At 62.0% G+C, this 16313-nt stretch overlaps 1 protein-coding gene across 4 annotated transcripts in view; it reads right to left on the bottom strand.

The window, feature by feature from the left end:
- Positions 1-15865, bottom strand: part of CAMSAP3 (calmodulin regulated spectrin associated protein family member 3) — a 35671-nt gene extending 19806 nt beyond the window's left edge. For all 4 annotated transcript variants that reach the window (XM_073319249.2, XM_073319252.2, XM_073319251.2 and 1 more), the window contains exons 1-2: positions 15538-15865; positions 2261-2526 (exon numbers count right to left, since the gene is read on the bottom strand). In XM_073319249.2, coding sequence (XP_073175350.2) covers positions 2261-2526; positions 15538-15685 — 414 coding nt within the window. In that variant the 5' untranslated portion in view covers positions 15686-15865. The remainder of the gene's footprint in view (positions 1-2260; positions 2527-15537) is intronic.
- Positions 15866-16313: the final 448 nt, after the last annotated feature.

The following is a 16313-nucleotide window of genomic DNA, read 5'->3' as shown; positions in this document are numbered from 1 at the left end:
GTGTTCATCTATGCAAATTGGTGAGGATTTTTATCAAGCCTTCCCCAGGAAAGGGGGTGTAGGGCTTGGGGGGATTTTGGAGGGAAAGAAGTTTCCAAGCAGGCTCTTTCCCGGTTATTTTTGTTAGACGCTTGGTGGTGGCAACAATAAAGTCCAAGGGCAAAAGGTAAAATAGTTGGTACCTTGGGGAAGTTTTAACCTAAGCTGGTAAAAATAAGCTTAGGGGGGTTTTCATGCAGGTCCCCACATCTGTACCCTAGAGTTCAGAGTGGGGAAGGAACCTTGACAGAGCCTAAACCAGGCAGGACTGGGACACTTCTAGCAAGTTTGTGCCCTGATAGCGCCCCTAGGGGCTGGGCTAGACAGCTGGGGCTGGGACCTGCAGCCCCCCCACCCCGGCCAGTCCCTGTCCAGGAAGCCCAGCCCAAAGGGCAAGGGAGCCCTGCCCAGAGCTGCCCACTCCTGGGAGTCAGAGCTGAGGAAGACTCCTCCAGCCCATCCTCCACCATCACTCCCTCCCAGCAGGGCTGCCCTCTCCTGTCCCATCCCAGCAGTCGTCCCAGCCCGGCTATAGACCCCGTGCCACGACAGCTCCCATTGGCAGCAAGCCAGCTGCTCCCCACCCCCCCAGCTCTGTGGAGCAGCCTCTAATCCCCATTGCCTGCTCCCCCTCAGCACAGGGGAGAAGCCAAAAAGGGCCCAGTGTCCCCCCTGCCCATACCCCAGCTCTCCCAGGGTGCCCACCCCCACCTGCAGGGGCAGCAGGTCCCAGAGCCAGCTCCCTGGGGCATCAGGCCTCGAGACCAGGCACTGGGAGTCCAGGACTCGTTGCTGCCATTGAGCGCCACCCACACCCTCCCAGGGCAGCCCAGCTACCAGGGCACCCTGCTGGGGGCACGCAGGAGAGCCTGCCACAGGGCTGTGATTCCCCCGCGCCTCCTCCCAGAGCAGTGTGTGGCCCAGAGAACTGGGTTGTGCTCTCACTGTGCCCGGCACGAATGTCTCCCCTCCCCGGCTCTGAACAGGCCATCTATATATGGCACGCGTGTGCGTGCACAAAACACACACACACACACACCGCGCCCCGCACTCCCAGGCTGAGCCAGAGCCCTACGGCCAGATCACCAGGGCAGCATTAATAGCAATCCGAGCACAGCTCGGCACGCCACAATCTCATCCGGCCCCTGCTGGCAGAGCCACACCAACAGCTGGGCCCCCAACCAGCCCACGCTGGCAGGTTTTATAGTCTCCAGGCTACAGGAGCAGACCTCCCTCCCCCCAGATCACCCCTGGATTTAAGCAGGCTGGCAAGACCCTCCCCCCGCAGCCTCTGGGGCTTATCCAGCCCAGACAGCAGCTGCTCCCGGCAGAGCTGACCTGACTTCCCAGAGCCCCTGGCTAGTGCCACCTTGGGGCCCCCCAGTCAGGAGCCCTGCGCTCACAGCCCCAGTCTCACACACCAGGGATTGCCTACAAATAGCACCCCCCCCCCCAGACAGCATTAACCCCACACAGGGCACCAGCCCCCTCTGCTTTTTACACCTGGACACCCTGCAACCTGGCCCAGCCTGAAGAGGGGAGGGGGCCCTCTCTGGGTTTGAAAGTCCCCCCCAGCACACACAACAGCCAGGGCCCCCAGGTCAGCACCAAGCCTGCAGATAGGGGGAGGGGGACGGGAGAGGCCTGAGGGTGGTTCAGGTGCCAGCCGGGATCCCAGCTCGTAAAGGCCCCACCCAACGCCAATGCACTTCCCAGGCCTGTGCCCAGTGCCTGCAGGCGGAGGCGGCAGCCAGGATGGGCAGAGAGTGGGGACAGACCTGCCCAATCCAGGGTGCCTGCTCCCTCCCCGGGGCTGGGCTCAGACCCTTCCCCCTAAGAAGCCTATTCCAGGGGCACCACAGCTCCCACTCCCTGCCCTGGCAGCATCTGCCCCTTCCAGCACATGGCCTGGGCTCCAAGCACCCTCCTATCCTCAGCCAGCCAAGGCCCCACTGGGCACCTCCCACAACCATGCACTGCCCTGGGTGTCCAGGCACCCGGAACCACAGGGCACCCCGCAGCAGGGACTCTCTCTCCACACAATGCATAGGAAGGTCCCTGAACAGGACATACCCACACACAGGGAGACACGGGGCAGTCTGGAAGCTGCCTCCCCCGGCTGTTTGGAGGACCCTAGACAGACACCCCCTCCCCCCCATTACGGCACTGGAACATGCACCCCTGAAGCAGTCACCAGAAGGTCCCCCCATCTGGCCCTTACCATCTTGATGGGTTTCTGGCGCAGGTCGGCCTCCTTGACAGCCTTATCCTGGTGGGTGGGGGCCAGGCCACGGCGCCCCAGCAGCGCCAGCAGGGCAGCATTGTCCTTGGGGGCAGGTGCTGCCACATCGTCGGGGGGCAGCACCTGGCGGCAGGCCCGGCAGTAAATGTCTGAGGAGAGCAACAGGCGCGTCACGGGCGGCTTGATGTGCTCCTGCTCGTACTGGTCCGTGTAGAAGGGATCGCGCAGCTCCTCCGGCACGTTCTCTGCAAGGAGAAGGGGGTGAGGAGCTGCTGGGGGGGGCCCCTTACTCACCCAGAATCCCCACAGATCTCCCATGGCTCCCATTCACCCAGAACACCTCGCTCACTATCCCCCAACAGCCTCTCACAGCTCCCCCATGCCCCAAACGGTCCACCCCATTCACAGCCCCCTGAATCCCCATGGCCTCCCATAGGCCAATTCCCATGGCCCCCTTTCCCTCCACAGCCCCACTCACCAAGCCCCCAAATTCCTCCCTTGTTACATTCCCCCCTATAGGGGACACTGGAGAAGGAGAAGGTTTTCCCCAACCGTCAGTGCTGGAGAAGGGGACCCCCAGCCCCTGTGGGGCCCAACAGCAGCAAGCCTGGCCCCCGCCCTGATTCCCAGCTCCCAGACAGGATCTGCCCCCCACGTGGCACCTGTACAGACATGTCTCAGGATATGAGAAGCAGGGGCCGACATGTCTTCCCATGGGCCATGGCCCCGCTGCCTCCCTCGCCCAGAGCTGCCAGGGCGTCAGGCAGAGGCGGATGGAGCCGACAGGGTTCCCAGGCATGGGGAGGGACGGGCAGGTGCATTGGAAGGGGGGGGGGTCACTCCCAGGGACAGAAGGGGCATAGCAGCCAGCATGAGACAGAGCACAGGGGGATGATCCCAACCCTTGCAGCCCCCCAGAGCACACCCACAGCCCAGTCAGCCCGTCCAGCAGCAAGGAGCCCCAGGACAACCTGGTTCTTTGGCTTCCCCTCAAACAGCAGCCAGGAGAGACGGCTGCAGACTGGCTGAGGTGGAACCCACTCCCCACCCTGCCAGAGTGGGCCCCAGCCCAACTGTGGGAGAGTCCCCACTAGCAGTGCAGTGGCCATGACACCACTGGGCTGCCCCAGTCATCACAAGGGGGGCTCCACCAAGACTGAGACAGGCTTACCTGGGACCCAGTGACAGGCAGCAAGCTCTCCCGGGGGGGCTGAGACTCACTGGCCCAACCTCCCACTCTGCTCCTGGGGGCATGGAGCAGGCAGTGCTCTGTACTGCTACCCCTCAGACATGAGTTCAACTCTGACACTTCCATGTGCTGTCATCTTGGATCTCACTATGACGGGCCATGAGAGAGCCAAGAGCTCCCAGCCACTGCAGATGACCAATTCCAGAGTCCTTGTGCCACCCCATCCCCAACAGCAGGGCTGAGCCAGCACCCCTAGCCCCTCCTAGCATAGTGCCCAGAGGGCAGGCAGAAGCAGCAGCCAGTCACCTTCCTAGGAGGCCCCACAGCTGCTAGGAACAACTCCTTTGCACCAGCCTGATCTGGGGCACTTTGGAGTGCCCCCCTTGCTGGCCATGGAACTGGTGCAATGCCCCCCTGCCACCCAATGCAGCACTCAGGGGTTAGTCTTTGCTCTGATGGCACATGCATTCCAGGTGCTCCTGCCTGGAACCCCTGCCCACTCTGCCATGGGCACCCCCAGTGCAGGCACAGCCTGGCTCCCCCACACCATGAGTTCCCCACCCCCCCCAGCTGGGATGCCAGGTTGCTCACACACCTCCTGCAATGTAATCCTCAGGCAGGAGCCATTAAGGGGGGGGAAGGGAAACCAGCCAGGCCGGCTGCTCCTGGCCCTGGGCCCAGCCTCAGAAGACTTGTTGGAGTCACCCCACAGCCCCACACTGGGAACTCGCAGGACAGATCCTGGAGAACTTCCCTGGGGGTGCAGTTCCCAGGGAGGCAGTATCCCTTCGGGGGCGGGGGGGCTGCTGGCTGGAGAGCAACAGGGAAGGGGACTCACTCACTAACCCCAGGCTCACCAAGGTGCGGAGGGAATTCAGCCAGCCCAGATGCACTGGGATTAATGGAACCTGGGACATGGGTGCAGAGGTCACTGTGCCAGCCCCTTGCCACAGATGGCTGCTGGGGCAGGGGGATCACTGGGCACAGAGACACCAGGCCTATATTAGGGGGAAAGGGGCTGATCAATAACCCAGATAGCGCCACAGCTCCCACCAGCTTCAGCAGGTTGTTCTCAATAGGCCAGCCTGGGAGCCAGGACTCCTGGGTTCCATTGCCAACTCCGGGAGCGGAGCGGGATCTAATGGGTTACAGCAGGGGAGCTGGGAGCCCAGACTCCTGGGTTCTCCCTCTGGCTCTGCCCCACTCACTGACAATGACTCCGACATTTATGTCCAAGGTGACATAAGGGGGGCAGGGTGCACATACCCCTTACAGTCCCCTCGCCCTCCCACACAAAGAGGCAGGAAGAGACGGGCCCTCCTGATGCTGTTTTCTACGCAGAAAGGACATAAAACATGAGATTTGTGCACCAGCTCCCCCACCCCCACGAGCATGCGCACCCAGGGGACAACGACATTCTTGAGCAGGGAGAGTGCCCCCCACCCCCAGGGAACAGGTGGGGCAGCCCACACAGCTGAGTCAGCATCACCTGATGGCAGAGTCCCTGCTGCACACGGGACTTGCAGCTCCAGCATGGAGACACCACGCCCCCCTGTGGCACCGTGCCCACCACACCTGCCTGCCCCTCCAGCGGCCGACGCTGGGAACAGCCAGATCCCAGGACGGGGTGGGGGTGAGTGTGGGTGCAGACACCCCAGCCCCCAAGGCATAGTTACGTAATCCCAGTTTAGCGCAACGGGGCTCAGCCCCGCTACACATCACGCCCCACAGCGGGATCTCTGCTCTGGATTAAAGGAGCTGTGTGCAGGAGTGAGGGGAGGAAGGAGCAGACTGGGATTAAGGGGCCCTGGTTGCGATAGCGGGGGGCTGCAGGGCTCAGACACTGCTTCCCAAGCAGCTCCTGATGTTTGAGATTCGCAGAGCCCGGCTCAGAGGGGCAGAGTGGGGAAGGTCCAAGGGCAGGGCAGCCTCAGGGGAGGGAGAACAGGCCTGTGACAGCCACAGCAACACGCCCTGGCACAGGGCCCCCGAGACCCCGCTGAGGCTGGGTGGAAAGGGAGAGCGAGCGGCAGGAATCGACACAAAGGGCCTGCGTGACAGAGCTGGGGGGCTAGAGTGCACAGCCCCACTCCTGCCCTTTGGGATGACTGGCTGGAGGTTCCCTATGCCGACCTCAGCGGGAACCCACTGGCTGCAGGGCTCCGATAACAGCCCCCAAAGAATCAGTGTGGAGCTGCCAACAGCAGCAGAGAAACAAGGGCCCAAACCCAGTAAGTCAGGACTCCTGGGAGCCCTGCCCCCTGCCACTGGGACCTTCCTCCACTCTCTGCCCTAAACAGCTGGGCAGCTGCCACATTCCACCTCAGAGGTGGCTGCCTCCCTGCACCGGGCGGCGATGCAAGCCAGCAAGCTAATCCAGCCCCGTTGCCAGCTCCTGAGCCGCTTATCTGGGCAAGGCTGTGAGGAGAACAGGGCAGCGCTGGGTCGGGGCCAGACCTCCCTCACCCCCGGGGAGCCCGGCTTTATCTTGGATAAGCACAGCTGGGAGACAGCCCCTCCCCCAGCCTGTCAGGCATGCAGATGGGAGCCACGCACATTCAGCTGCCCAGAGGTGGGAGCCAGGGGCACACCCCACACAGAGCACCCCAAACACCCGCTCTCTGCTGTGAGAGCAGGGGGTGGGCAGAACTGCTCTGAGCACCAGGAGGGAATCCCAGGGGAGGGGAGCGGGGAGGTGAAGGGAACAGTCTCCAAGGCCCCAGCATCTCAAGCACCAACCCAGGGCACACTAGCCTCATCTGCAGAGTCCCCAGGCTGGGCCAGGCTGCAGTGGGGGCTGGGACCAGGGCACGGTGCCACCCAGCCTCCTGGAGACCATGAGGCAGGGACACAGCCCCCAGCATATGCCCGGAGCTGGGCCCAGCCCCTGAGGCTGGATGTCAGGGATCCCTGCAGAGCCCCCACTGGGCTCCCACAGCTGGAGGAGGCGGATAGGCTCCAAGGCCAGAAGGGACCACTGTGATCATCCAGTCCAACCTCCCGGATAGCCCAGGCCCCAGGACCACCCGGTTCATGCCCCTGAGGGCGGAAAGAGAAAGTGCTATCCTTGCTGTAACAGCCGGCCAGCGACAGAGAATCCCCCACGCTCTGGGGGATCTGGTCCCTCCCTGGTAAAAACATGCACCTTATTCCTAGGCTGAACTTGTCCCGCTTCAGCCTGGCTGGGGGGGGGGGGGGGGCTTTTTCTGCTAGATGGACGAGCCCCTCAGCCAATAGCTGTTCCCCATTTAGGAACTCAGACTGGGATCAAGTCACCCCTTAACCTTCTCGTTGTTTAACTAGATTGAACTCCTAGTCTACCACCCCTGGGCACCCCCCTGAGACTCCCCTAACATGGGGCAGGAAGCGCTGGCACAAGCAGACACCCACAGGCCTCTCTTCCCCCAACCTGGCTCACCCCTAGCTGCCAAAGCACTGGGACCTGCAGCCACCACTGCAGCATATCTACATCACCAAATAAGAGCCCACGGCGTGCACGCCACCAGGCGGAGCTGCACAGGACACGAAGGCCCCTGCACGCACCCTCCCAGCAACTCGGGGCCAGCCCCTGGCCACGTCCTGGAGATGGCAGCCCGGTGTTCCTGCTCCGGAGATGCCAATGCCTCGCATGTAGCCAGGCCCAGAGAAAGGCCCTGATCCTGGGGCTGTGAGCATCGCTGCGAAGGGGTCTTCCTGACCTACATGCTGCCCCCATCTCCACAGCCAGGCCCCAGGGAAGGGTGCAGACTGTACTGCATCCCATGCCCAGCTGCTGGCCTGGTCACTCATAGGGCATGCCAGTGGCAGGGAGGCCCACACAGCACCTGCACCCAGGACATGCCACCAGCTTCACGGTGGGAAGGCTTGTGCTCCCATCCAATCAGCCAATGGGAATGCTGTTGTGTGACTTTCCCGACCAATCAGGCAAGGCACAGACAGGCGTGGCTAAAAACGTGGTATCTAGTGGAATGGGCATGCCCCAGCCTTCATGTCCCAGCCTGGAAAGCAGCAGCCTCCCACAGGACCCCAGAAGCCCCTTCCATTCCCCCCAGCACCCAAGAGGCCCCTATTTCCCCACCCCATCATGCCAGTCCTCGGGTGGGGAAATAGGGATAATGGTAACCGACTGGGAGACAAGCACAGAGGGGGTGTTTAGATACATGCCCAACTCCCAGCCCCCAACTAACCCACAAGGCGATGCCCTGCCCCCACCATACCAGCCAAAACGCCTCCCAGCACAGCTTCCCCATGAGATGCCAGCTTCTCTACCCCACAGGGACTTCCTCTGTTCCCTTCCCCGCTCCCTCCAGCAACAAGAGATCCATCACCCGAACTGCAGCAGCTAAAGTGCTCTCCCACCGCAATAGGGTGGAGAATGGGGGTATTGGACATCTCCCCCACCCCACAAGGGACCCATCCCCAGGGAGCAGCATGGAGACCTTTCTCAACAGCAGGGGGTGTGACCAGCAGAGCCCAAATCCCCCCAAAGCCAAACCCAGGCAGAGGGGTGGTCACCACCACCCCACTCCTGCCAGGGAGAAAATCAGGCCCCTCCCCTCAGGGACCCCCAAACCAGCCACCTACATTTGACAGAGAGCAGGCAAGGGGACAAGGGAGAGGAAATTCCCCATAAACCAAGTCTCCTCCCTCATGTACTCGGGATTCTCGTCCCTTCCCCGCCCCACACACTTCAGACTACAGCTCATTTCTCCCCACATAATCCGGATTGCCCAGCATCCCTCTTCCTCCTTCCACCTTGTGATCGGGGTTCTCCTGGCCCATACTTACCTCCACTCCACATAATCCAACCCCCTCTGCTCTCCCTACCTCCTATATCCTGGGCTTCCCCTGCCCAGGCCCCTGGAGCTTTCCTAACCTGTCTCAGTACCTGCCCCGCCCCCAACCCCTATAATCCAGAACACAGCCCCCCCGATCCCTTTGCCTCCACCTGCCCACCCCCAGCCCCGTATAATCCAGATCCCCCTCTTCTTCCCAGGTGTGCGTGCTTGTTGGGGCACGCACACACCCCCCGGTGTAACCTGCCCTCCCTCTCTAGCACTCCCTCCGGCCCCCCAGCACTCAGGAGGCAGGTGCAGGTGCCCGGGGAGCCATGGCACAAGACTTTGGGGGCCTGCACGGGTGCACATGATGTGAGACACCCAGTCGCTTGGCAGGAGCCAGGCTTGAAACCCAGCTCCAAGGCAGGGGCACGGCCCCCGGAGACAACAGGCCCCAACAAGCCGTGCCACCTGATGGTTCGGGGCCAGGTGCAGCAGGGCCTGCTGGGGCCTGTAGTCCATGCAGCACATGAGCGTCTGGAATTATGTTAGCTGGGGTAAGATGGGGCACATCCCTCCTGAATCCAGTGCATCAGGGCATCAGCTGAGCCTTAGTGAGGGGATCAGGAAGGAAATCTCCCAAGCTGGGATGGGCTCGCACAGTCCAGACATGGGCCTGGGGGAGAAGGCACCCCCTGCCCCCACCCCACAGCAGGACCTGCTCAGAGCTGGGAGCCCAGGCTGCAGGGACTAGCATGCTGTGCTAGGAGTAGGGGCAGCAGCTGGGCACCGAGAACTGGAGATGGCTCCAGCAAATAGGAGGTGTGGGCAACCGGAGGCAGAGGACACGGTGGCTGTGGAGGCCCAGGGGTTAAGGCAGCGCCAGGACTAGTTGAGAGCGGTGGCACATAGCTGACCAGCCAGGATTAGAGAAAAATATAGGTAGACTGGCTCTCCCTTCCCCTACCCACCCACAGCGAGGTCACTGCCAAGGGGCCGGCACCCTGTTACCCTCGAGACCCCGACTCCTGAGAGCTGGCAGCCTGGGGCAGGGCTGACAGGGCCTGTCTACACTAGGCAAGGAGAAGCTGCAACAAGCCACTCCCTGCAGTGCCTGCACATCTGCCCCCAGTGGGGTCCCACGCCAGCTCCAAATATGGGGATCGCCCATCCCTAATGGGGCGAGACAGTCCAACTCCTGGCCCCAGGCTAAATGACTCTTGTACAGCCTTTGTCCCGGATTCCCTGTGGAGTCGCTCTGCACCTGCCTGATGCTCGGGGGCAGCACCAGTCTCTTCCTGGTGGGGTGGAGGGCCTGAGGTGGGTTTTTGCCCCCCATTGCCATGCAGCCCCACCCCCTGCTTCTCCTCGTCCCCCCGGAGGTCCCATTGTTGGCCAGGCCAGAAGCCAGAGCTGGGCAGTAACAAGAGCCGCTCTCAGAGTCTGGGCCACTGTGGGGAGTGCCAGACCCTGCAACTGCCCTGGAGGAGGTGGGGAAGGACATGGGCCCACAGCCTACCTGGTAGAGAAGGGCAGCGCCTCCCATTGGGGAAGTACCCTGAAGCCCTGCTCCTCACCGGAGATCCGGGATCCCAGAATGCACTGTTGCTGCCATTGCCAGGGCACCGGGACATCACAAGGGAATGAAGGACCATTGGGATCTCCTGTACAGCACAGGCCAGAACCTGCCCCAAGCTAATTCCTAGAGCAGAGCTTTTAGAAAAACCTCATCTTCATCTAAAAATAGTCAGTGAAGGAGAATCCACCACAACCCTCGGTAAACTGTGCCAACAGATAGTAACTCCCGCCATTAAAAACGTACACCTTACCTCCACTCTCAACATGTCTAGCTTCACCTTCCACTCTTTGGATAGGGTTAGACCTTTGTCTGCTAGGCTGAAGAGCCCAGTATTAAATAGTTTTGCCCATGTACGTACTTGTAGACTCACCAAATCACCCCTTAACCTTCTCTTTGTTAAGCTGAATGTAGTGATAGACTCAGAGCTCAGTCTAAGTCAGCTTTCTAATCCTTTAATCATTCTCATGGCTCTTCTCTGACCCCTCTCCAATTTACCGACATCCTTTGTGATGTATGGGGCACCAGAGCTGGACACAGGATTCCAGCAGCAGTTACACCAGTGCCAAACAAAGGTAAAAATCTCTCAGCTCCTACTTGAGATTCCCGTTTATGCATCTCAGGATCGCATTAGCCTTTTTGGCCACAGCATCACACTGGGGGCTTATGTTCAGCAGATGATCCACCATGATCCCCAGTCACTGCTTCCCAGGACAGAGCCCCCATCCTGTAAGTCTGGCCTACGCTCTTTGTCCCTAGATGCCTACGTTCACATTTAACCAGATTAAAAGGCAGATTGTTTGCATGCGCCCAGTTTACCAAGCGATCCAGATGGCTCTGAATCAGTGACCGGTCTTCATTGAGGAGGAGCAGCAGCCCCGGGGTGAGGGAGTCAGGGGCTACCTCTCCCACACCACAGCCCTTCTCCAGGTTGGGAAAGGCAGAGACAGCAAAGGCTCAGCAGACCCCAGCCATGCTGGGATAGCCACAGGGGCTGTGGGAGCTTTCCCCCACTGGCCTCTGTCCCTTTGCACTGAGAAGATACTCAGAAGCCCGTTCCCATCCCCAAAGGAGCCAAACAATGTGAGGGAAGGGGATGTGGGTTACAGAGATACCCACCTCCATTGGGGGCTCACGCCACAGTCTCCCTGCGCCCCACCCCCCATCACCCACCTCCCTCCAGCAGATGCAAGAGCCTCCCCCAGCACAGCTCTCTAGAGAGACTCAGCGGGAACGCCCCTAGAAACAGTGCCGGGGGGGGGGGGGGGGGGAGGAGGGTACAACAGGCATCAGGGGATGCAGCTGGGGTCAGTGCGATCGGGGTGGACTGGCTCTGGGGTGGGACCGGAGCACATACCCAGGCACCTCGCCCTGGCAATCCCAGCCTGCCCAGATCATAGCTGAGACCGGCTTGCTTCCCTTCCCAGCCTTCCCACTGCAGCACTTCAGCAGCCAGGAGTCCCCGCCCCTGCCTGAATCACCAGGTTTGAACATGGCGTTGGAGCAGCTGGGCCAGGATCCTGTCAGGACTCGTCTGGTGCTCGTGCCGCTGCCTGTGTTGACACCAACGTGCCAACGAACTGGCGTTCCAGGCCCGGTCCCCGCAGGCCTCGCTGGGCTACCACAGGTCGCACCCCTGCCCCAACAGGGTCGTTCTGGGATGGAGACAGGGTCCTGCAATGCCTGTGACACCTCTGAACAGCCGCCTGGCTGCAGCGGGAGAGTTTGCAGGTGCTGATGAGAATCTCTGTAGTTCCAAAAGGCAGGAACCCTTGTAGGGGCTACCGCTGGAGCCTTGGCCCATTGAGCCAAGCTTAATTGAAAGAGTGGTGAGCAATTTTGGCCTTTGGGGCACAGTGGGGTGTAGTGGCTCCAGCTCCACACTGGGAGTCAGGATTGCAGGGTTCAATTCCCAGCTCTGCTACTGACCTGCTGTGCAGCTGCACTCTGTGCCTCAGTTTCCCCACCACACTTTACTTACTGGGAGCTCTTTGGGGCACAGACTGTCTCTTATTAGGGATCCATGCAGTCCTGGGCCCAATGGGGCCCCTTAATCTCAGCTGGGGGAGCCCATGCAGTAGCCAGCACAACAGCTCTCCCCACCCCCCGAAGGCAGAACCTGCAGGCACTCCTATCAGACACCAACAGCAGCTACCAGGGCCTTGCGTACCCACCACCCAGCTCCACTGGGTCTGTAGCGCTGATGGGACCTGACTCAGTCCACAGCCAGCCCAAAACCCAACCGGGCCTCAGCGCTGGAATGCAAACATTTGTGTGTTTCCAGCTCAGGTCGGCAGGGTTGCCGGCAGGTGTCGGCATTGCCAGGGCTGAAGATAAGTATGCTTTCCCAGCAGGGCCCTAGACTCTGAACCTGACGCTGCCCCACCAGGGCCACCCTGGCCTGGGTCCAAAGCAGATGACGCAGCCTCCCTGCTTGGGCTGTTTATGTGTGACACAGAAGGGCAGGGACAGGGGGAACCTGTTCTCAGCTGGGCCCCCTCCCTCGCTCCACATACAGCACCAGGCTGGTGAACTCTGCACCCTGCCCTGACCCTGCTGTCATCAACTCCATCCTGTCCCACACCCTGTAACACCCAGCTGGGCAGGACCTGCCTTCACTTCCTCTGAAGTGCCAAGCCTCACCCCAGAGCCAGCTGCATTCTAGCAGCCAGTGAGTAACTCCCACACAGAGCAGGCCACAGGCCGCTAGCTCTTTGTTCTCCCATGGCCTTGGCAGCGCTCACCCTGACAGAGTGCCAGCCCCTAGTCCAGAAGCATTCGCCTGGGCTGCAGCTCTGCCTTCAAGCCCTCCCACATTACTTCCAGGTCAGCAGTATCAGCTTAACGTCCCCCCTCCCCCCAGGCTGGCTGCTTAGTAAGTGGGGCTTCCCTCTCTCATCACCATGTGCCTGCGACACAGGGCTCTTAGCACCCACCCCAATGGGGATGCACTGCCCCCTCCCAGCTCCTTCTGCCACCCCTCCCATTCCCAGCCACACAACACTAGAAGGGAAAAGGAATTTCCCCACCAGCCAGCGTGTGGAGGAGGTTTGGGGGGGGCCCCACCCCATCCCCAGCCTGTGTGAAAGAGAGCTGCTCCCAGCCAGACATCTGGGGCAGATCAGAGGCCAGGCAGAGGCAGGAGAGCCCCACAGCTGGCTGGGAGCCAGGGATGTCAGGAGTTCAGGGGAATGGGGTAAAAGACACGGTTCTGGGGGGCTGAAGGAACAGAGAGCCCTGAATGGGAAGGTTCGCTTGCCCCTCACTACCATCACCCAAAGTTGATCCCCGGGCCTCCTGGAACATCAGGTCAGACGGAGCTTGGTGCAGGACCCCACAGAGACGGGGGGGGGAGGGGGGGAAGACCCTATTGGCCAACTGATCCCAGTCCCATGCTGCCCTGCCAAAGGGGCCCAGGGGGAGGGGGTGGTGTTGGGTAAGGGCAGTGGAAGCCCACACATCCTGGATCTAGGAGCCAGCACATGAGGCCTAACCCCACTGATGAGATGGGACAATTTGGGCTCCGCGTGAAGCTCCCACCCAGAGGGGACCCCTCCTCATCTCAGATTCAGTCTCTGGGCCCCCAGGCAATGTCTGCAGTCACTCCTCACTCAGAGAGTCTGGCCAGCCAGGCTTCTGGAGCTGCATTCCCAGGGCAGGTGCCAGCACTAGCCAGGTGCCCTGGGCACAGGGACACACCCTGGAAGGCTGGCAAGCCAGCTGTCTCCCCATGAGGTCACATCAGTAGCTAGGGCAGGCCAGCAGAAGCCCCATTGCTGGAGGCAGCACCCCAGAGCAGTGCAGACAATTCCCTCCCCCAGTTGGGCTTTTCCAGCTCCAGCGTCATCATAGAGAGATAAAGGTTTGACAGTGACACCTGCCAAGGCCACTGGACACAGCCAGTATCACAGCCTGGCAGGGCGGGGCACAGCACCAGCCAGCCGCCCACGGCCCTGGGCACGCAGCAGCAGCAAGCAGAGGGTTAAAGCAGCGCCATGCACACGTCACCACGGCTCCCACCACCCAGGGCCTGCTACTGCAACAAAAGGGCCTCGGCACTCCGGGAGACAATACAGAGCAGCCCAAGGGCTGGAGAGTAAGGCGCTGGGGGTGTCAGGCACAGCAGCCCCCTCTGCCCATCCAAGATAAGACACAAATAGAGGAACAAACACGGCCTTCAGTCAAAACCCTTTGCCGGCCAGGTCCTTTCCGCCCTGCCACCGCCAGGAGAGACACCTGCCCACCCAGGGCCTCAGGGAAAGCCAGCCAGGGAGAGAAAAATACATGGAGATTAAATCCCAGCCCTTCTGTATCCCCCCCACTCCACACTCTCCAATCACAGAGCAGGCCTGGGGACAGATTGCAGACAGGGCTGGGGGGGATAGACCAGCACACACAACCCCCTCACACCCACTCCCCATCTTCCTGAATATTCAGACAGCCCTTTCATATGTCGCAGCTGCTGGGAGGGAGGGTCTGCACTGCAGGTGACAGACCCACACTTGCCACTGCCCCCACACCCACACACACACCACGCAGCCCTATCCCTGGTGCAGCACAACCCACCAGGGCCAGAGAAAGCCCCTCTGGGCACTGAGATGGAGGGCAAAAACTCTAGCCTATTGTTCGGGCTGGGCGTTTACAGAGCCAGCCAGATGCCAGGCCATACAGCAGGAGCACCCGGAAACAAGGGCCCTGCTAGGAAGAGGCATGGCAGGGTTATGGCACAGGGGAGGGACCCCTCTTTGCCCCCAGCTTTGAGCAGGCAGGTGAGTGGAGCTGGGGGACTCCCTCCCTTCCCCCTCCCTCCAGAAAAAAAGAGACCCCATCAACCCCACTGCAGCAGCTAAGTGCTCTCCCACCGCAATAAGGTGTGGAATGGGGGTACTGGATATCTCCCCCACCCCACAAGGGACCCATCCCCAGGGAGCAGCATAGAGGCCTTTGTCAACAGCAGGGGGGTGTGACCAGCAGAGCCCAAATCCCCCCAAAGCCAAACCCAGGCAGAGGGGTGGTCACCACCACCCCACTCCTGCCAGGGAGAAAATCAGGCCCCTCCCCTCAGGGACCCCCAAACCAGCCACCTACATTTGACAGAGAGCAGGCAAGGGGACAAGGAAGAGGAAATTCCCCACAAACCAAGTCTCCTCCCCATGTACTCTGGATTCTCGTCCCTTCCCCCCCCCCCTTCAGACTACAGCTCATCTCTCCCCCCATAATCCGGATTGCCCAGACTCCCTCTTCCTCCTTCCACCCTGTGATCAGGGATCTCCTGGCCCATACCTACCTCCACATAATCCAACCCTCTCTTCTCTCCCTACCCCCTATATCCTGGGCTTCCCCCTCCCGGGCCTTTGGAGCTTTCCAAACCTTCCTCAGTACCTGCCCCCGCAACCCCTATAATCCAGAAACCCCCCCCCCCCGATCCCTGCCTCCATCTACCCCCCAGCCCCGTATAATCCAGATCCCCCTCTTCTTCCCAGGTGCACCCCCCCCATGTAGCTGCCCTCCCTCTCCAACACTCCGGCCCCCCAGCACGTACCCCTCCAAGCCCCCCATAATGCAGAACCCCCCCCCAGCCAGATCCCCAGGCCCTTCTAGCTCCACCTCCCCCCCCCCCAGCCCGGTATAATCCCGATCCCCCTGTCCACGCCCCTCCCCGCCTCCTCGCGGCGCCTGCCGTCTCCCCTGCCCCCCAGCCGGCCCGCGGTACCTGCGCCCCCGTAGCCCTTGGCCAGCGCCCAGGCCAGGCTGGCGGCGCTGCGCGCCCGGGGGAAGTCATACTGATCCAGGGGCTTGATCTCGGGCACCAGGAAGCTTTTCCTCATCGCCGCGGCGGCCGCGGGGGCGGCGGCCACCATGGCCCGGCCCGGCCCGGCGGCTCAGCAGCCCCGCTCCATGGGGAAGGGGGCCGGCGCCCCGGCCGCGGCTGGTGCTGCCCAAGCGGCCGGCGGCGAACGCATCCCCAGCGCGTCTCCGTCTCCGTCTCCTCCTCCCCCAGCCCCGGCCGCGGCGGCTCCCAGGTGGCGAGCGCAGCGCCCGCCCCCCATGTGATCGCGGCGGCCGTCACTCAGCGCAGGGGGCGGGGCTCGCGGCCAGGTACTTGCCCTGGGCGGGGTGGGGGCAGCAGCGAGGGGGGCTCGCTCGGCGGAGCGTCGTCCCGCCCGTGCAGCCGCCCCGCGCTTGCCGCCCGCATCTGCCCGCACCGGGGCGAAAGGCTGGGAGCCAGCCGGGGGGCTCTGCAGCCTCATCCCCCCCCCCCGCCCAGCAATGGGGCTCTGCAGACCCATCTGCTCCCCCCCCCCGCAATGGGGCTCTGCAGACCCATCTGCCCCCCCCAGCAATGGGGCTCTGCAGACCCATCTGCCCCCCCCCGCCCAGCAATGGGGCTCTGCAGACCCATCTGCCCCCCCCCCAGCAATGGGGCTCTGCAGACCCATCTGCTCCTCCCCCCCGCAATGGGGCTCTGCAGACCCATCTGCCCCCCCC

Source organism: Lepidochelys kempii, chromosome 20, assembly GCF_965140285.1.
Source record: "Lepidochelys kempii isolate rLepKem1 chromosome 20, rLepKem1.hap1, whole genome shotgun sequence".
In the NCBI taxonomy this organism is placed as follows: domain Eukaryota; kingdom Metazoa; phylum Chordata; order Testudines; family Cheloniidae; genus Lepidochelys; species Lepidochelys kempii.
Note: the sequence above shows the minus strand (reverse complement) of the source record. Positions and strands in the feature narration are given on the sequence as shown.